Below are 22,085 nucleotides of genomic sequence, written 5' to 3'. Positions count from 1 at the left end.
TTGTTTTAGTATATTTTGGTCCTCAATATATTATTTTAGTTCAAAATAAACATTCTCTGTTAAAATTAACAGTTAAAATGTTTGATCAACTTAATAACTAATTATAATCTAGAACTACACTCCAATTTTGGTCCCGTACATTTTCCATAAAATTCTTTTCGGATCTCATGCATTAAGCTTGTGATCTTGTTTGGGACCAAAACAATATGTTAGGGACCAAAAGGTCACAAACTTAATGTATGAGATCAAAAAGAATTTTAAGGCAAATGTAAGGGACCAAAATTGGACTTTAATCTTAATAATTTCAACACGCATTTAACATTACAAATTAAGTTAATGACATTCTTACTAGCATAAATTTTCAAACGACTTGTTGAAGGTAGTGGTATATGAATAACTAAATCATAATCACGATGGACTAAATCTTAAACATTAGATTGAAGGGGTGTAATCAATTGCTAACTTGTTAACTCATCAATGCTGTATTAAAAATGTCAACATGATGACATTAAAATATCAACACATAATTTTGTTGAACTTCAATATAATGTGTTGATATTTAATGTTGACATTTTAATGTCACCGTATTGACATTTTTAATACACTGTATTGATAAGTTAATAGAGTTAGCAACTTAAATAGTTAGCAATATAATTCACCCCCTAAATCGAAAAATGGATGTATTAGACTTTCATTAAGAAAACCATTTTCCAAGTAGATAATGTTATTACCAGGATGGCAGTCATTTAAGAGATTTCCGGAGTGAGATTCAACACAAGTATTATATAGTTTGTGAGCAAGTTAATGCAATAAATTGCATCTGTACAATACAGAAAAAATTCAACTTGCAATCTTGTAGCTAAAAAGCACCACGAGTTTTTTTGCATTTATTTCAAACCAGCAATAGAGTTCGAACAAGTTGCTAGAGCAAAAATATCAAACTGACTGATCGGGCAGCGCACACTCTTAAGTTGCCTTCTTACGAGCTTCCTCTCGCCTAACTGCTCTATCATAGATCTCATAGCAGCATCCTGAGCACAAGCATCACAAAAAAGAAGAGAGAGAGGTCAGATACCCTGTTAAATGACAAGAAGCTAGACAAACCTTATTGCATAGTAACTCTTTTCAACAATCGAAACCACAGTAAAACGATTCCCCCTCTTGAAGTAAGAATTTCAAATGGAGTAGAACGCAAAAGTCCTTATGGCTTGATACAACTGATGACTGCTTAGATAATGGAGTACTTTACAAAAGGTTTGCAGCATATTATATTGCATACATAAATACCAAAACACTTCCACTGAGCTGTTTTACAGTAAAACTAGTAAGTTTTTCAACCAATGCTACTTTTCAAATATTCGAGGCTGGAAACAAAAGCATTTCTACGGATTTGTTTGTCAGTCATAATCCCAGCTAAATGTTTTAGAAGACTAGGTGATCAAGTTAATTCATATTTAAAAGCATTGCTTGCTGGTGTCATACAAAATCATCAGGATAGCTGATAACGACACATTTCAGGTTTATTGGTCAACTGCATTACTAAAGTTCTAGAAGGTAAAAACCATAAAACAAAGAGCTATACAGCCTACGGAGTAGATAAACTAATTGGGAGTTGGTGTTAAAGGATAAACGTACCAGCTACAACTACAACGGTAAGAATATCTCCTACAACTTTGAGTCGCCGTACTCCTTGCTTATGTGATTTGAAGCGTTTTAGAGAAGAGTCCTCTGCCAAGAGCTGAAAAACAATTCAATCATTCAAGATATGGTAAATACCACATGGGACAAAAGCCACAAGTGCATGGGGAAATATACAACAGCCAGGAAAAAGATATCATCATGCAAATCCTTCTGGAATCTTATCAACTCAATCATACCACATTGCAAGCAATAAAACATACTATTTCAGACCCTCGATATAATTTCCAAATACATATAGATGGAGAGAAAGAAAGAAGTGATCACTGAAACATGAAGATGCATACAACAAAGTGATAGGGACCCGAGGCAGAAAACATTGTATTGGAAATTTAAGAAAGAACTATTAGAGGGATGAACAGAAAAACAAATCAAGAACATCGAAGTTCAAAGAGAGAGATAATCATTAGATATGCTAAATGCCCTTTAAGAATATGTATCTCCCAGCCAGCTCCAATTACAAAAATAGGATATCTCAGGGAGAAAAGTAAACTCATCAAATTATGTTGCTTCTTTTCCAGTAGATTAAGCTCTTGACTGAATTATAAATGAAGTATGAATGCGTGCTACCACAGCTGAAACATAACACTGCTGTAATCATTGTAATTTTGTAAATAAGAACCAGAATTGGCACAAGTAAAACAACAAACCCTTTTGTAATTCAATATTATCAATAGATTCAATACAAATTCAAATCCTCTAATTATATCCACAATCCAAAATTCGATCTTGAACTTCAGACTATGATCAATACGAGGCAATCAACTAATTGCTTATCGTTTCTTATTTTCCATCTCGAACCATATTCGGTTGGTTCAATACAGATGAAACATCTAACATCGCACAGAATGAAAAGATTTTCCGCAAACCCAAAAGCTGAAACTCTTAATTTCGGTTAAAAATTCACAATCAATCATAAAAATAGAATCATATAATTACCCACGCATCAATTCAGATCCAATTATCCACACTAAATACGATCTAGCATGAAAATAAAAATAAATACAATACCAAAATGAAACAAAGTATAAATCACTCACCGCCTTCTCGCGAATCCCTGGCTCCACATGAAATCCACGCCTTGAGAGTGCCAGCGAATCATTTGATTTCTGTACAAATTGTCATATCAAACCCATCAAACTTTACAGCTAGATTATTTCCACATTTGAACACCACGAGAGAAAAAAAACCCAATTGAAATGCGAAGCTCATAGACGTACCTGGAATTGAACCGGAGTGCGGAGAGAGCGGTTTTGTTGAGCAAAAACGCCATGTTTTTCACCTCTTTTCCTCTACAAGGGTTCAGATAGAAGAGACAGTTTGCTGAGATTTGTTTCGCTATTGCTTCAATTAGTACAATAAATTTTAAATTATATATTTCATACGAAATATTTACTTAGTCTTCCAAATTAATACATTCCGTCAAATCCCTTTAACACAGTTACTTCTCTTCTTTTTTCTTCCCATTTACAAATTAATTTAGTATCACTGTGAGAAGCAAGAAGATGACTTACTGTGTATTGCTAGAAATCACTATGAAGAACTCCAAAGAACTCAAGATCGTTCTTTTCTCTCTCCAGATTCATGGATCTTCCCTTTCTTTTTATTGCTCTCTGTCAATGCATAGTTATAAAACTTTTACAAAAGCTTTGAAAAAACTTAATTGGATACGATAAAAAATTTTGTTGGGAAGAAAGGGAAGGGGAAAGATGGAGATTGGTGGGCTGCTTTGTATGTGTGAGAGCAAGAGAGGAGGAAGTGTTGCAGACTTGCAGTGATAGATGGTGGAGAATGTTATATAGATGGTGGAGAATGTTATATTTAAATTAAAGGCTTAGATCACCAATTCTTAAATATCAATACCATCAACGAAAAACGTCAATAAGGCTATATAATTAATTCCAAAAAATATCAATAGGGGTATTAATGTCAATTAACTACATGTTTAGTTATAACTAACTTTTAAAAGAAATCCCAAAACTTTAAATTCATATAACATATATCAAATTAAAGATAATTTTATAAGGATTCCAACGATATCCTACATGCATATGTTCCGACGTCAAAATTTTTAAAAAAATTCAAAAATTTTTAATTTTTTCGTATAGCAGAAAATGTAAACATACTATACAAAATATGTCAATATAATACATGTAGAATGCCAATATTAGCCATGAGTTCACATTCTTAAAGCATTGGGTTGACATTCTCAAAGTATTGTGTTAATATTTTCGAAACATTGTATTGACATTTTCATCCAAAATCCTAATTTGGAGTTTTTTTTATCTTTTTTGATTTAATTAATAAAAACGAAAATTACACGTGATAAATTGTAGACCATACGTTTTTTAAAATTCTATAGCCTTAAATTAATTGTAGTTAGTAATTAAATGATGAGTTAGCATTTGATCACTCTCCTATTGCAAATGGCAAAAATGTGATAAGAGTACTTTTCATACGAATATTTTGTACGAATAAGGTTTCATACTGATATTGAGTCAAGAACATTTTTATGCTTATATTCTTGCGTCTTTATGTCTATAGATATAAGATGGTGGGAGATTTAGGGGAATTCTGATTCTAATATTAAAATGGATGGAGATTTGGGAGTGAATATATATATAAAAAAAAGAGAAAATATTCCTAAGAAAGTAACGGTGTTAAAGGAATTTGACAAAACGTATCAATTTGGAACACTAAGAGCATCCACAATGGCAATAGGCCAGCCACAGGCTAGCCTCTCTCTCTGCCACGTCATCAGCACTAAAATTCCACCTGCCACATCATCATTTTAATCAAATAGGCTAGCCTAAGGCCAGCAACAGGCTAGCCGCAATAAAAATAATTCAAAAACAACTACATTTACGCAATTAAATTTACGATTATTTACGGAATTAAATTTACGAGACATACACGGGAAAATGCATTCATTTCATTTAAATAAAAAAGGTACATAGATAAAAAAAGTACATAATTAAAAAAAAATCGGGCTTCCACACACGAGCCCCGTCTCTCTCTACTCTTCATCGCCGTCGCCGCCGTTGCCGCGGCCATCTGGGACCTCCACATCGGTGGCATCTGAGCCCGCGTCTGAGCCCCCCATCTGTGCCCTCGCGGTATCCAAATCGACCCGCATGCTCTCGAGCATCGAGTGAAGAAAACTCTTCTCCGTGGGGTCAGTTGCGGCCCTCCAATCTTGGAAGACCTTGTACATCTGTTCCCGCATTTTTTGACCCGAGAATAAGGTTTACGCGGGTGGGGGGTGCCGACTGGACCTCCTGGGGCGATAGGGGGGGATCCCCTCGCTACCCCTTGCGCCCGCTTTTGGCCAACCGGGCGAGTGCGGCGAGCAAACGATGGAGGAGACGGAAACTCCTCAGCATCCGGCGGGAGGTCGTGGGAACCGCCACTGCTGCCACTGTAATTGCCGAATAGTTCAGCTTCTGCTTCTTCGTCCACCCAGCGTCGACCCCCGCCCAGAACTTCTCGGAGTCCTTCAGCACCAGATAACATTCCCAGAAGGTGAACTCCTTATAAACCCCCGGCTTGGGGAACTGACTCTCCGCTATCCTCCGGGCGTCCTCCTCAATCTGCCCACTATTCATCATGCGGAGGGCGTTGGCGTACAACCCCGAAAATCGGCCGACCGCGGCCCTGATGCGTTCCCACTCCTTCCGGCACTCCTCCCCGGTGAAGTCCTTTCCGTGCGGGAAGTACCTCCTGTAGGCTGCTCTAATCTTAGCCCACATGTTGACGATCCGCTGGTTGTTCGCAACCAGCGGATCGTCGCAAACCGACAACCACGCCTTGGCTAGGGCGACGTACTCCTCTTCCGTCCACTTCCTCTGCGTGGGGGTGTCGTCAACAGCCAGCTGCGACGACTCGCCGACCACCTTGCTCTTTCCCTTGGTCTTCTTCTTCTTCGGCGCGGCCCGAACCCCCCTACTTCCCCCGCTGGAATGGCAGTGTCCGCCTCCCCGATATCGATCCCCAGCTCATGCAATGAGAACCGGTCATCCCCAATGAACTGCGTCTCCACTGGGGTCGACGTGTGAGATGAAGCCGTCAAAAAAATCAAGAGTGGGCGATAGACCGTGTCCCCCCCCGGTGACCCCTGCATCCCGGGCTGCATCCCTCCCTGCCATACCGACATCATCCCCATCATCTGTTGCAGCATCTGCTGCGGCATCTGGGGCATACCTCCCCACCCCGGCTTTGCCTGCCCGCCGCTGGCCTGCCCCCCGCCCGACATCCCCCACTGCATCCCCCCTGCGCGCCCGCCATCAACCCCATCAACTGTTGCCAAGGGATGTTAAACCCTTGGCCCATCTGGCCCCATCCCGCCCATCTGGCCCCATCCACACCCCACGGGTACCGTGGGAGTCTGAGATCCGCTTGTCGCCGGACTGGACTCGTTGTTGTTGTCCATCGCTCGATGTTGCTCTTGTACAGAAATTTAGAGAGAGAGAAAAATTGTTAAAACAAGTGGTGCATAATGAAACTAAAATCGCGTATATATAGTTTTTCAAAATTTCAAAAAAATAAAAATAAAAAATTGCGCTGGCCGATCGGCACGCCACAATGGTGGCCAGCGCTCGCAAATCGGCGTGCACTCGCCTATTTTCTCGCCGAAAAGGCGCTGGCCGATTACAATGGTTCGGCTAGCTGACCGGCTAGCGACGCGAATCGGCAAGCCGGTGGGCTAGCCGCTATTGGAGATGCTCTTACCCCGATTTGTGCACACACTATTGATGTGGGAAGCTTTCTTCTTTTTATTTTCGAAATAGCCAAATTGTTTATGTATTATCACTTTTGACCCTTTATAATATGAGGTTGGGTTGGGCCAAATACAGTCCTACCCGAATTCAGCGCCGCCCGACGCCCGCGAATCATTTGAATGAAGACGGTGGCGCCACGTAAGCACAAAACTGTTGGTAGCAACATAAAACTCACAAGCGAAAAAATATGGAAATTGAAACCGCATTTCTCTATACGAAAGCTAGAATAATCGTTGATGGCGTTACGAGGAGCAATCTCTGTTGGAAGACGTTCAAACACCCGCCTCTTTTCCGTCCCTCGTCATTTCTCAACATCACACAATGTCTCTGCTTCAATCCCTTTGCTCAAGCCATCCCTTATTCCTCGCTATAAATCGGGTATGAACATATCATACATGTTTTCGATTTAATATTCTGTGAGTGATTTGCGGCTTTAATTTTTTGTCGATGTTGTTTTTTTGGCAAAATCTTCGATTATACTATGTGATAGTATGATTTTTCCTTTCCGATGACTAAGTTTGGAGTGTAAATTTGGAGAGTAGAGTTCGACAGCGTTTGAATTTGAATTTTCTCGTCATTTCTAGGAGTGAGATTGTCAATTTGAGCAGTAAATGGATCTGCTGTGGATAGTAAGCCTCTGAATAAAGAAAGTGGGGAGGGATCATCCGAGAATTGGAAGTTTAAGATGCTTTATGATGGGGAGTGTTCTTTATGTATGAGGGAGGTAATCACAACGTTGTAACGATATTTTTCGTGATCGTTGGATCGAATCATGATATGTTATGTGATTTATTAGTGTTTTGAAAAGGAATTTTACCTTGAATCATGTTGTTACCAGGTTAATATGCTGAGGGAGAGGAATGAAGGATACCGAACTATTAAATTCGTGGACATGAGCTCGGATGAGAACAGTCCAGAGGACAATCAAGGCCTTGATTATGAAACTGTATGTTCTCATCCTTTTTAGTTATTACTATATTGATTGGTTTTGTCAATCTTGCAAAAGAATCTTTAGAGTTATCTGTTTTTGGCTTCAAGGGCATGAGCCAAGGTTGTCTAAAATGATGAAATGCAATGTTAGTTACAACAGACATGCTTCTTTTGATTCTGCTGTAGCTAACTTTTTCCGATTTTCCTCCAAATACAGGTAGTGGGACAAATCCACGCAATTCAATCAGATGGCACTGTTGTGAAAGATGTTGAGGTTAATATTTATGTGTTTCACTCTTTATAGTTCTAACTCTTAGTTTCATGTCAACTCTATTTCATTTTACATGTTCCTGTTAAATCTTCCTATAATGGACTCCTAGTACTCTCTGATGGTTGATGTCCTATCTAGTTTACTTGTGGCTTTAAGGTAGTTCACACGTTCCTAGATGTTTGATATTGCTATCCTATGTAATGCTAGTCATGTGTGCAGATAAAATTTTATATCATCAACTTAGAAACTGCAAGTTGCAAACCTCCCTCAGAAACGGCATTCACTCTTCACAACAAGTAGTACTATTAAATTTGATGAGTGTTCATACAACCTTATCAAATAGTACTATTATGGTCGATGTTTGAATGCATAAATAAACATTTATATATATTTTTGTAGCTGATATATGCATACAAACTTCTCATAGAATAAGTACGTCCGAAAGTTAATTTTCTTGAATTTAGGTTGAGTTTGTTGAGTTGCCTTTCAACTTTCAAGCAACACATAACACAAGAGATTTCACTATGCTGGCATTCAGAAAACTTTATGAAGCAGTTGGTTTGGGATGAGTTTATGCCATTACAAAATACGAACCTGTAAGTCCATCTTCGACATCTTCAAATAATGTGCTGTTATCCTCTGTCTCTTTCCTCAACTGGAAGCTTCTTTCATCTATTGAGTGAACTGATGACAATGTGTGACCCACACATTGCAAGCATTGCAGATGCTTTTTATGGAGTTTGGGCTAAATATCGTATTCAAGTCACAGGTGCATTCCTTTTTTCTGGACACCTTTACCACATCTCGATCTTCACTGATGTTGATGCCTTACAAATTTATGACGTTGCACAGGCCGACCACCGCTAGAAGAAGTTTTGGAGGCAAGGAGGAGAAAAGTATGCATGTGCTTGCATCCATGAATGATGCATCCTTTTCAATCTCGCATATCATCTTATTTTTCCACGCTATTTATAGTCGAAAAGTGCTACCACAGCATGTAGGTCAGGCATACGAGAATTGAAGTGCATCACAAAAATTTGTATGTTTGAAACTACTAAACGACTGGATTTTGTTAACTTATTTTGCAGAAAGAAATGTGTGAAGACAACAAGGTTTGTAAAATGTAGATGCAAAGCATTATGATTCTCAGGCATTGCAATAACAGGGCTGGGTATTCGCTTTTGCATAGATTATAAACTTCACAACATACGGATGTATATACAGATTAGTAACTATGTTACATCTTTTTAGTATTAAAAGGTTTCTGTTTATGTTTCTTGTTTGATCTTTTTTTCCCATAAAAGTATTCTTCTAAGTGTTTTTCAAGTATATTGTGTAATAGCATCTCCTTGAAAGTTTTTGCAATATTCAAGAATCAATGATTTGTGTCAAATTGTGTTCATTATATAGTATTTAGAATTTACTCATAGTTGCTCAAATATCATTGACGTAAACAGACAATGCATTGACAACAAATAGAAGAATAATTCACACACATTTTGCATTGGAATACTAAAACTGGCTTGAATCAAGCATTGAAAGAAATAATACCCTCATTAACCAATCTGTTTTATACCAATAGTAGTAGAAATATCTTCAACTTCAACCCCCTAAATAAATGAATGCCCATTTTCACTAACAATTATACATAAAAGCTTCCATCAAACTTCTCTATAGATAATAACTGCGCGCAACATCTAGTCGGGCAGATCATTTTAACATTCGACAAATGAATGGTCACGACGAACATGTGTATATACCAACAGCGGCATGTCATCAAGATATCAACCTAGCACCGGCTCTTCCTAGACACGATTCTTTTCACAGAGAACCGTCATCTCAATACGCACGCCAAAAAGTTCCACCCTTTATGACTTCTATCATTGGGACTCCGTAGAGAACAATCTGGCTCAAAATACTTTAAATGCTCGCTTTGGGAGAATGCCCCGGCCATGGTATCAGTGCCGCAAATTGAGGTGTCCATGACCTGACTAGGGAAACCTAGAGGCTGGTCATACCTAATTTCCATTGGGTCGATACTAGGAAGATAGTAGTCGAAGCTATTGGAAGCTCCAAAGGGATAGAATGACTGCATAAAATCCGGGGAAGAATCTACTAGTAGACAGTAGGTGGATGTGCTCATTTTCTGAGAAGTTGTTGAATCTTGCTGGTAACTACCCTCAGAGAGCAAGTTTGGGAGGGTTCAGCATTAGATACGCATGGCGAAGAGGTAGGCATATTAAGGGCCGATTCGTCTATGATCACAATTTTCTCATGAAATCTAAATGCGGAGGTGACCAACTAATGAGCATCTGCCTGAACTCAACACCGAATGCAATTACAATATAATTAGTAATTCATCCTATCAAAATATTACACATCAATAATAAAAAGGTAAATAAATAGCATAAGGTAACCTTTTCATCATCGGTCAACTTATCAGAGGCCACATACTGGCCATTGGAGAATATCCCGACCACTTGTCCAACTACATTAAAAACAACACCATTCTGTCCTGGAGATGCGGGGTTGTACATGTACAACTTTTTTTCCAGTACACATGTCCGAGCATGCTCCATAGTGACTTCCCACTTCTTAGTGGACATGCCATTCGTGAGGATCTACAGGAATTTCAACAACTTTTACTATTACTTGCTATGGATCTTAATGTAACTTTATATTAAACATATCTCATGATTATGAATATATGATGAGTTTGATAGTATCTTTACGTTTCGAAGCCTTGTGGGGTCCAAGGAGAACAGGAGCAGAAAATCATGCACGGTCCTAATTCCTTCCTTGCTCAGGCGTTTGTAAAATGCTCCGTCTTTTCCAATTTTCTCCAGCCGCCAAACTTCATCAGTCAGGGATGGAGGATGGTGCTTCTTGTACACTTGAAAGGCGAAATACAAAATGGAAAAAGGTCAACCAACATGGCCCTAATATTCTCTCTACTGTTGCACATTATAGACATCTACATATATAACTCTTATGTTTCCACTTTCATCGGCCATAACGAATGCACAACAATGGAAATAAGAGAGAGTTATAAATAAAAAACATATTGACAAGGAAGTGAACTCACATTCTTCACAATGATCCTTGACAACAAAGGGATCTGTTCTGGCCTCTTTTATTCTGAGACCACCAGCATCATCTAGCAATCTAGCCCCCAATCTGAACTTACGACTTCTTGTCCAGCTTGAATTATCCATAAATGAAATATCACCCACAGATCCATGCCACTGTTAAGGGTCAATATCACATCTCCGGTTAAAAGAGGCTTTTTGCCTTCCCGCTCTCTCACTATATTATTTGCGAACTCATCGAGGGTCCAATTACCTCCCTCGTCACCATCAAAATATCCTTCAAGTACTACTATTTCCACATCTACAGAGGACTAAGCACCATTAGAAACAACTTCCCCAGTATGAACGTCAACTAAAGCAACTTCCACACTTGTGCCAGAGTCTCCCTCGATACGGATCCCAGTGAAAATGGGAAGAAATATAGCATTAAAAATTTTTAACAACAACTGTAACTGTATACTCTTTGGATCAGAAGAGCATGGCTCTTTCCCAGAATTCCTGCAAATTTGATCCAAAGGGCATAATGGTGTATGAACAGTATGAAAATTCCCGATGAATAAAACTGTGTCTTTGAACTAAGGACTGGTGGCATACCGTGTGGCGGAAACTATATACTTCTTTAATGCTGAGTCCACCTCCTCATTGACCTGAGAGCTCGAGTCGAAACAAACTTAATATTAGTAAACGTCTTCCTTCATCAATCAAAACCTATGCCTGGAAAAGAAAATACTAGATAGCCTACACATATTAGAAGTAATTGAGCACACAATTTTAAGTAGTTGATGATATTAATACAGACATCTAATTGATGGAATCAGGAAAAGGTGTGCAACAAACAAGATAACATAATTTCTGACACTAAAACAAATTAGATGCAAGCAGATAATCAATTTTCTGAGTGTTAAACAATAGAGTATCTCTTTTCTGAGTGTTAAACAATAGAGTATCTCGTTGTTTTCTGAAATATATGGAGTAAAACATAGGCTTCTGCCACCACGAATTTAATGACGAGTTACGTGGTAACGATATCAACTGACCAAGTTATATATGCTCCCAATAAATGGAATGAAAAACAAAAATACAAGAAATGGTCAAAACAATATACTCCCTCCATCCCAATAAATATGAAACATTTAGTTTTCGGCACAGGATTTTATGCAAGTGTTGTTTTGTGAGTTAATGAAGAGAGAGTAAAGTAAGAGAGGGGGAAAAGTAGAGAGAGTGATGTTTCCATTTTAGGAAACGTTTCATTTTTAGTGGGACAATCCAAAAAGGAAAACGTTGCATTTCTAATGGGACAGAGGGAGTATATCACAGATATATGAAGAGCAAACATTTCAATTATACTTACAACTCGGCGAATCAGAGGCTCCAACAATGGGTTCATGAGATTTTGCATTCTTATCAAGTTGATCACTTCCAGCACTACACTATGAGAAGTAGCAAAAAAGGTGAATTAGCAAACTGAACATCTTAGTACTATCGAAACTCCGACGAACCAAGATGAAGATCAATGAACTTGGCCTTTGGGAATCAAACAGTCCAACTTACCCCCTTGAAATACCATGAGTTAACACAAGCATGCAAATGCACATCTTAAAGCTCATTTTACCTTTCTCCTTAGATGAACCAATTTTCAGAAACTACTATACTACTATTATGTTACAGAAATTGATCCTCAATTAAATCTCCAAGACAGAGTTGATCACCTCTACATACTAATGACTAACACATAACGTATCATGTGCCTAAAATCATCAAAAATTTCTTGAGCCATCCAACTACCTTCTAAAAGAATGAGATTTCCTCAAACGCTTCTCATCGATGGAGCCACCTTCTTCTCATCCGTGGCGCTTATGAGACATGTCGACAACTTCACCACCCACAAACCATGGCCTCCGACGTTTTAAAATTGCAAAAGATGGTAAATATTGGGTACTGTATAAAACTATAAATGCGTGAATATCTGCAAATAAAATAATCACGGGTGCCTAAGGGAGAGAATCGGAAGCAAATTTGCTTATTGGGGGAACCAAAACACCAAACATCCGGTGGTCCTACGGAGAATTAAATTAATATTTTAGGGAAAACAATACAACAAAAAACAATACAGGTACTATCACAATACAAGTATCATCAGCATGTTATTGTTGGTGAGTTAATTGGTTTGGATGTTTCTTTTTTTGGAATTTGAGGGGATGGAAGGGCGGGAATGAGTCCAAGAAAGACTGTAGATTGAACAAAAAATATTCGATTTTTAGGGATCAACTTAATCCATAGGTACGAATTTTAAAATGGGATTTCGAATTAGGTTTAGCGGAGTAATTATAGCTTCATTTTCATGGAGTTTGATGGATTAATGAAGGTGGAGAGCTCGAGTCACCAAAGCGCGTGGAACCCACTTTAGTCAATATGGGAGCTTACGTATATCGATGGAATAACATAATATACGTATTTTAGTATGTATTGTGATAGGGTCTAAGTTCCCTATCGAGAGGTTTGTAGAGCACGCGAAGATTGAACGGAGCAAAAGAGATAATTCCCTAGTATGAGTTCTAGGGTTGTTGGAACAAGAATGAGAATAGAAGTTTATTTTATATTTCTCAATGATTCAAAATACTATAGAATTTTATAATTTATAGAATTCTAAACCCTAACACATATCTTGTTAATCAAGCAAGATAATTAAATAAAAGCATATAAAAGATATGGAAAATAAATAAAGGTAACTAACTAAAATAGAAGATACTATGATATTGAAGATGATCTTCGGTGAGATTTGCTAAATCGAGGAACCTATCAACTCTCCCACCGTTGAAAACCACCTTGACCTCAAGGTGGGTCATGAAACAAGAACACGAGTGACTTGATTTGGATATCCATAGCAATGCCGGAGTGTGAGGACGGGGTTATGAAAGCTTCCGACTCTGATCCATCAATTATGATAGGCGCAATTGCCACCATTTCGTCATCTTCCTTATAGGCCAACTTCTTGAAAAATCCATCGTTATCTTCATTACTTTCAAAACCACCATGGTCGCATCTAGCACAACAATATCCAGAACATAGCCGCCATTTCAGTCGCATCTAGCACTGTGACACTGCAACGAGAAGCATCTACCCTAGATTCAACAACGCTAAATGTAACTTGGATGGTTTCAACCCCCCCGAGAGCTCCAGGGTCAAATATGTGAACTCCCTTGACTCCACCTAATCGAAGATTTTCACACCACCATTTGCTATCTCCAAAATATGTCACTAGGGAACGAACCAGTTGAGGATGGGTCACCACGAATGCCAAAGCAATCCTTGAAGTAGGCACCTGCCTCGCAACAATATGTGTAGTCAAAGCAACAACATCTAGCAATGGGATCGAACGGGCATCGGTAGCAGTCGCTATTAACTGATGTAGCCTGGTTGGATGATCCAATTGAAACAAATCATATTTGTCAACACAATAAAAATTTTGTGTCTCTGGGCAAAACCCCATATAGGTTGGTGTAGGAGTGTATTCAAACAAATGGTTTATAACTTGTGGGAAATCAAAAGTAGGAATAGCATGTGTGTTGGCAGAAAATTCATAATGAATGTGAGAGTGAACATCATCATTTAGTTTACTTATCTCAAAAGAAGCAAGTTGCCTAGAATCAAATGAAAAAGGGGCATCAATATCCCCATCTTTATCTTAAAATAAACATCATCTGAACTCTCGTTTTCCTGATCTGGAAAATTTCCTCTTTTTGGGTGAGTCTCCATAGCCTCGTCCCTGGTCTCATCCAAGTATCCGACAGGAATAGTTTTGCCAGGGATCACCTCGAGCCTAGAAAGCGAGCCTGTGTTGTTGACAATATTTGTGCATCCCAATTCTATATCGGACCCTAGAATCGAAGATTCCAAACTGAGTACCTTGTGTGCATAGGAAATAACATCCGTTTGATGTACATGATCCTCCATTTGTAAATCCCCTTCCAATATTTCTGAAGCAATGTGGTGACAGACAACGTCCAAAGGCTGAACACCACACAGATTTTCATCAACTACTCGTATGGCTTCCTCGTTTCGATGCGGTGGCTGGCGATCAGGTTTCTGGTATGCAACAGGGTTCGCTGATGTGCGGTTGGGTTGTCGCTGGTCTCGGTCGGACCATCCCGTCCCCATAGATAGCCCAGGTGAGGCGGTCGCTGCATAGGACTTATAAAATTCGGGATCGAACCGCTGCTCTACGGCTAATAAGAAATCATCCCAACTCTTACCTTTGTTAGTTTCCACCCAATATTCCCTCCAATCTGAAAGCACCAATTGATAGGGTTGTCACTGGTCTCGGCCGGACCATCCCGTCCCCATAGATGGCCCAGGTGAGGCGGTCGCTGCATATATGTTTCTTGATTAGCAAGACATATGTTAGGGTTTAGAATTCTATATAATAGAATTCTCAGTATTTTCATTCATTGAGAAATAAAGTTAATTACTTATTCTCATTCCCGGTTCTGGTGGAAATCGCCCCCTAGCACCTCAACTAGGGTTTATCTTGTTCTTCTTTCACTTCAAACGTCCGTGCTCTAATTCGATTAAACAAGGTTCTATCAATTGGTGCTTTCATTGCTTACTCTTCCTCTAACAAAATCGATTTCTCCCTCTCCAAATTCACGCCAGATCCGAACGCCTTTTCTTTTTCTTCTCTCTCTAAACCGCTCTCCCTCAATTCATTTTTTCAATTCCCTCACACACTCAACCCACCATTCTATCCAAGTCACACTTACGCTCAATCTCTCTCCAAATTGTTTCCCCGATCCACTTTCCCCAGATCTCGACAAACTATGGAATCACAACAACACGCTCTCGAGATTCTCATGGACTTACGCCGTCTAGTCGCTGCTCATGGAGAATTTTTAGCCAAGTTCGAGAGCATACCGAAGAGGCTCCGGAAAGCCTTGACGAGCGTTCACCTCAGCAGCGTTGGTCGCCCCCTCCGTCAGTCACTTAGGAACTGATGGGTTTCAAGTCTTATTCCATGCCACGCCTCGAACCACCACGTTTTGACGGAGAGCATGTCCTAGATTGGATCGGTAAGATCCAAAGGTACTATAACCACCACTACACTCCACTCGATGATCGCCTTTATCTCACAAAGTACTTGTTCGATCACTCGGCGTCAGAATGGATGGCAAACTGGACGGTTAATAATACCGGAAAAAGTTGGGATGATTTTCTATTGCCAGTCAAGGAGCGATTTGACCCTGATCCATATGAAGGGCGACTAGCAACCTGTTAGGTTTGGTATACTGAAAAGCATGTTTCGAGCAAGTTTCGCTCGAATAGAATCTTGCTTGTATACGTAAAACTCTATAATCCACTTTTAACCCGATTCAGTATTATTCGAGCAGTTTCGCACGAATAGAATCAGTATATTATTACATTGTGTTTGCTTGTGCATTTAGAAGATGTTTTATAAACATTTAAATGTATAAGAAGCAAACAAAGTCTAAGTCTTTTGCTTAGTAGACTGGTTGTGGGCGTCGTCCACTTTAAGATAACACAGTCGGTTCTATGCAATGCTTTGCAAAAGAAAAAGAAGAATTTCACAACCCAGATAGGCTTAGACTACCTATCGTGAAAGGTTGCAATGTCAGTCCGATTATTTCTAAGCCTTTCTGAAATAAGATGACGTTGGTGTGGTATAGCACTGAATGGATCTAACAGCAAGACATGTCTTTATGCTATCTACTGAAAGACTAGGTCTTGATAAATAACTATTTCTTAATCTACATACGTTAGCATTGAGCATACGGTATTGATTATGCACTACTTTGACTTATCAAATGGTGCGGGTTTTTCGCAACCCAATAATCCTGATATATTGGGTAGTGGTGATTAATATCTAGCGGTGCTAGGATTGCTATTATGTTGAATCGCGCGCGAGGTGAGTCTCGTTTGATAATGTCCTCAAGAGGAGCTCGAACAAGGTTTTATTATTCAGAAAACTGGCCAGTTGGAGTTTTATTACTCTATGAATAATAAATAAGTGTTTCTTGCTAAGTCCACTCTTGGAATAAATAAGATGTTAATTAATTAAGTCCATAGCAGACATTAATTAATTAATGGACATTTATATCTTAAGCGCGGGAAATAAAATAATATAAATAATGGAAACCCGGATTACTTGTAATTTCGGATTTGGATGGGGAGTGCAATATTACTTCTGTAGTGGCTGCTCGTAATATTCCAATATAAGCTTGTATTAAATTGTGGGTTCAATTTAATTAGCAAAAAGCTAATTGGGCGAGCCCATATCCAAAACCTTCCATAGATCCCTGTCTGGGCCCAAAAGGAACTTAATATAAATAGGAGAATAAAGGAGACAGAATGATCACAATTTTTATTCTCAAAATTTTCGAAAATTTCGAACTCTCCAGCTGTGGAGGATTTCGAATTCTTCACCTATTCCCAAAAGGATTTCTTCTCACAATTTTTATTCTCAAAATTTTCGAAAATTTCGAACTCTCCAGCTGTGGAGGATTTCGAATTCTTCACCTATTCCCAAAAGGATTTCTTCTGTCTTCTTTATTCGAGTCCTAGTATTTTGATAAGATCAGCCCACCCTGATATCGGAATACAGTTCGGGAACCGGTCAGAAGATCCGTGGTCTAGTATTGAAGATCATCACGTGGAGAAGGCGCGAGCAATCGACGATTCTTTGGAGAATCAAATCGGTAACTCTAAACCGTAGAATTCATGTTTTAGGATTTACTTTCTATAAGCATGAATTATTTGCATTCTAGCATGCAATTATCTGTTTAACATGTGAATTGATTAATCGCACAATCGGTCAAATAGATCCATATCTGATTTATTTGTTTTGTACAAGTCTTCCGCTGTGCAAGGGGCACCAAACCCCAGCACAACCCTGCGAAAAACCTCTACAGATGTCATTGACGGGGCTGATCTCTCTTTTGCCTTGAACCAACAACCCATTTCCTTTAGGATAGATGGACCAAAAGTGAGGAAATAGACGTTGAAGGGAAACTAGTTGCTCCTGGTAGGGAGTATGTTGTAGTTATTGGTAATGATACTTGCACATTTTCGGTGGATGAGCTCCCTTGCGATGTCTGCCCACTTGGGAACTTTGATGAGATGATGGACGACGCTAACGCAATCCGAAGCTTGGAATTTTTGGTGGCTGTCCATCCTCATTTGGCTCCGGAATTGACGGAGGAGACTGTGGCGGATGTAAAGCAATTGAGGGGAAATTCATTGTGCGATGGTGTTCCTATTGCCATGGCTGCCCACCATGTGATTCCAAATATCGAGCAACTAAAGATCAAGAGTTTGGGCTTCGATGTTGCTGAGGAGGACAAGGTAGCTTATTTTGGGGAAGTCAAGGTTCCTAGTTTGGAGGATCTATCCCTTCGTGCAAAATTTGGTGTTGTTGGATTGTGGACTTCAGACATCATACCAGCTTTGGCGGAGGCAATCAGAGAATGTTGTGTGACATCTCCGCAATTCAATGCATCAGCTGGCCAAGGAAATCAGAAATGTTTGGATGGAGTGGAAAATTCAGGGACTGGACCACCACTCACTGTATTGATCAGAAGTCACTCATCCAACGAGCCCAAAGGGTGGTATGCCGATTTCGACAGAGATAAACAATTGCAATTGTCTACACTTGTGATAGTTGATGAGATAAATGAAATCACACTTGGTTTTTGGACCAACAAATGGGGAATCTCGATGGAACTTATTCCCAATGATGATTGCTCAATACAAAATGAGAATTTTGATACCAATTGGTGGCTAGGGAACGAGATCAAGTTGTCAATATTTCTCCACATGCGAGCAGCGGCTGTGGATTTCTGCAATATCCTTGAGCGAAGCAAATATAGATTCTTCTCTGGGGTTCGCATATTTGATCCAGGAATTTTCGAGTTGAATGATATTGAAGCTCTTAGTGGAGATGGTGATTGGAGTTTATGGAGACTTCGGCAGCATCTTAGTAATTCCTATGGACACAATATTGCAATTCGGATGTTCCACCTTGAGGGCAAGGTGGTTTTCAACGGCGGGAGAGTTGATAGGGTCCTCGATCTAGAAAATCTCGCTGAAGACACATCTTCAGCGACATGAGCTGCAGCTGCAATCTGGTTCTCCAAATCATCGGCAGGTTCGTTGATACCTCCATGAGCAAAAAATCTAGGAAGAAGCAGATGTTTCCGCGGAGTAACTGAATTGGGGAATGATCAAGAGAAGTTGAAAGTTGAGGGTGGTTTTGGATGTGATCAACGGTATTCATTACAGAAAGTAGAGCTGCGTAAGCCGCCATTAATCGGTTGAGAAGATGACAAGCGTTGGAAGTTTGTTTAACTAATAAATTAAGGAACAAATACTAACATAGACCAAGTACTAATGAATTTTTCTACAAATAAAATTGAATTAATTTTAATGGACAAATTTAAATAAAAAACCAAACTTTTTTTCATACATCAAGCACCAATAATCACTCATAAGTCACATTATAGCCGAATGTTGACTCATTTAATAATTTCAACACGGCATTTAACATTACAAATTACGTTAATGACATTAGTACTAGTATAAATTTTCAAATGACATGTTGAAATGTTAGATATATAATCTATTCACATTATGGTAGTGATATATAAATAACTAAATCATAATCACTAGATCGAAAAATGGATGTATTAGCCTTGTGATATTACTAGGATGACAGTCATTTGAGATATTTCTGGAGTGAGATTCAACACAAAATGGAATACTATAGTTTGTGATATTAAGCAAGTTAATGCAATAAATTGTAGATCTGTACAATACAATACGATACAGAAAATCTTCAACTTGCAATCTTGTAGCTAAAAAGCACAACCGAGTTTTTTTGCATTTATTTCAAACAAGTAATAGAGTTCGAACAAGTTGCTTGAGCAAAAATATCAAACTGACTGATCGGGCAGGCGCACACTCTTAAGTCGCCTTCTTACGAGCTTCCTCTCGCCTAACTGCTCTATCATAGATCTCATAGCAGCATCCTGAGCACAAGCATCACAAAAAAGAAGAGAGAGAGGTCAGATACCCTGTTAAATGACAAGAAGCTAGACAAACCTTATTGCATAGTAACTCTTTTCAACAATCGAAACCACAGTAAAACGATTCCCCCTCTTGAAGTAAGAATTTCAAATGGAGTAGAACGCAAAAGTCCTTATGGCTTGATACAACTGATGACTGCTTAGATAATGGAGTACTTTACAAAAGGTTTGCAGCATATTATATTGCATACATAAATACCAAAACACTTCCACTGAGCTGTTTTACAGTAAAACTAAGAGTAAGTTTTCGTAATGCTATATATCAAATATATGAGGCTGGAAACACAAGCATTTCTACGGATTTGCTTGTCAGTCATAATCCCAGCTAAACGTTTTAGAAGACTAGGTGATCAAGTTAATTCATATTTAGAAGCATTGCTAGTGTCAGTACAAAATCATCGGGATAGCTGATAACGACATGTTTCAGGTTTATCGGTCAACTACATTAATAAACTGCTAGAAGGAGAAAACCATACAAGAAAGAGCTATAGAGCCTAAGGAGTAGATACAATCGTATGGGGAATTGGTGTTAAAGGATAAACATACCAGCTACAACTACAATGGTGAGAATATCTCCTACAACTTTGAGTCGCCGTACTCCTTGCTTATGTGATTTGAAGCGTTTTAGAGAAGAGTCCTCTGCCAAGAGCTGAAAAACAATTGAATCATTCAAGATATGGTAAATACCACATGGGACAAAAGCCACAAATGCATGGTGAAATATACAACAGCCAGGAAAAAGATATCATCATGCAAATCTTTCTGGAATCTTATCAACTCAATCATACCACATTGCAAGCAATAAAACATACTAATTCAGACCCTCGATATAATTTCCAAATACATATAGATGGAGAGAAAGAAAGAAGTGATCACTGAAACATGGAAGATGCATACAACAAAGTGATAGGGACCCGAGGCAGAAAACATTTTATTGGAAATTTATAAAAAAAAAAAAGAACTATTTGAGGGATGAATAGAAAAAAAAAATCAAGAATATCGAAGTTCAAAGAAACAGATAATCATTAGATATGCTAAATGCCCATTAAGAATGTATCCCCCAGCCAGCTCCAATAACAAAAATAGGATATCTCAAGGAGAAAAATAAACTAATCAAATTATGTTGCTTCTTTTCTACAGTAGATTATGACTGAAAAGCATCAACACTCATAACAATTATAAATGAAGCATTAATTAATGCGTACTACCACAGCTGAAACATAACACTGCTGTAATCATTGTAATTTTGTAAATAAGAACCAGAATTGGCACAAGTAAAACAACAAACCCTTTTGTAATTCAATATTATCAATAGATTCAATACAAATTCAAATCCTCTAATTATATCCACAATCCAAAATTCGATCTTGAACTTCAGACTATGATCAATACGAGGCAATCAACTAATTGCTTATCGTTTCTTATTTTCCATCTCGAACCATATTCGGTTGGTTCAATACAGATGAAACATCTAACATCGCACAGAATGAAAAGATTTTCCGTAAACCCAAAAGCTGAAACTCTTAATTTCGGTTAAAAATTCACAATCAATCATAAAAATAGAATCATGTAATTACCCACGCATCAATTCAGATCCAAATATCCACACTAAATACGATCTAGCATGAAAATAAAAATAAATACAATACCAAAATGAAAAAATATATATAAATCACTCACCGCCTTCTCGCGAGTCCCTGGCTCCACATGAAATCCACGCCTTGAGAGCGCCATCGAATCATTTGATTTCTGCACAAATTGTCATATCAAACCCATCAAATTTTACAGCTTGATTATTTCCACATTTGAACACCGCGATTAAAGTGGGGAGAAAAAACCCAATTGAAATGCGAAGCTCGTAGATGTACCTGGGAATTGAACCGGAGGGCGGAGAGAGCGGTTTTGTTGAGTAAAAACGCCATGTTTTTCACTTATTTTCCTCTACAAGGGTTCAGATAGAAGAGGCAGTTTGCTGAGATTTGTGCACAGTATATGTAGGAAGCTTTCTTCTTTTTATTTTCGAAATAGCCCAATTGTTTCTGTATTATCACTGTTGACCCTCTCTTTTTTTATCTGAAGTTGGCAAAATACGGCCCGACCCGAATTTAGCCCCGCCCGCGAATCATTTGAATGAACACGGTGGCGCCACGTAAGCACAAAACTGTTGGTAGCAATAGAAAACTCACAAGCGCACAAATATGGAAATTGAAACCGCATTTCTCTA

The 22,085-nt window shown here is 38.7% G+C and overlaps 2 protein-coding genes and 2 pseudogenes across 2 annotated transcripts; 1 reads left to right on the top strand and 3 right to left on the bottom strand.

Annotated features, from left to right (window-relative positions):
• Positions 1-763: 763 nt before the first annotated feature.
• On the bottom strand, positions 764-3,485 carry LOC125204708 (succinate dehydrogenase subunit 7B, mitochondrial-like). The gene is made up of 5 exons (XM_048103424.2): positions 3,213-3,485; positions 2,915-2,990; positions 2,739-2,807; positions 1,636-1,738; positions 764-1,031 (listed from the first exon to the last, which is right to left on the bottom strand). Exons 2-5 carry the CDS (start codon positions 2,969-2,971, stop codon positions 967-969), a joined length of 294 nt encoding a protein of 97 aa, XP_047959381.1. The 5' UTR covers positions 2,972-2,990; positions 3,213-3,485; the 3' UTR covers positions 764-966.
• Positions 3,486-6,708: 3,223 nt separating this feature from the next.
• On the top strand, positions 6,709-8,952 carry LOC125204010 (uncharacterized protein At5g50100, chloroplastic-like; annotated as a pseudogene).
• A 514-nt stretch (positions 8,953-9,466) lies between these two features.
• LOC125206442 (calmodulin-binding protein 60 A-like) lies at positions 9,467-12,814 on the bottom strand (annotated as a pseudogene).
• A 6,703-nt stretch (positions 12,815-19,517) lies between these two features.
• Positions 19,518-21,888, bottom strand: LOC125204264 (succinate dehydrogenase subunit 7A, mitochondrial-like). Its single transcript, XM_048102862.2, has 4 exons — positions 21,730-21,888; positions 21,542-21,610; positions 20,408-20,510; positions 19,518-19,804 (listed from the first exon to the last, which is right to left on the bottom strand). Exons 1-4 carry the CDS (start codon positions 21,781-21,783, stop codon positions 19,740-19,742), a joined length of 291 nt encoding a protein of 96 aa, XP_047958819.1. The 5' UTR covers positions 21,784-21,888; the 3' UTR covers positions 19,518-19,739.
• Between the last annotated feature and the right edge of the window lie 197 nt (positions 21,889-22,085).

Source organism: Salvia hispanica, chromosome 6, assembly GCF_029641045.1.
Source record: "Salvia hispanica isolate PSC_SH4W2 chromosome 6, Shi_PSC_v1, whole genome shotgun sequence".
Lineage (NCBI taxonomy): Eukaryota > Viridiplantae > Streptophyta > Magnoliopsida > Lamiales > Lamiaceae > Salvia > Salvia hispanica.
This window is presented reverse-complemented; position numbering and strand designations above follow the sequence as displayed.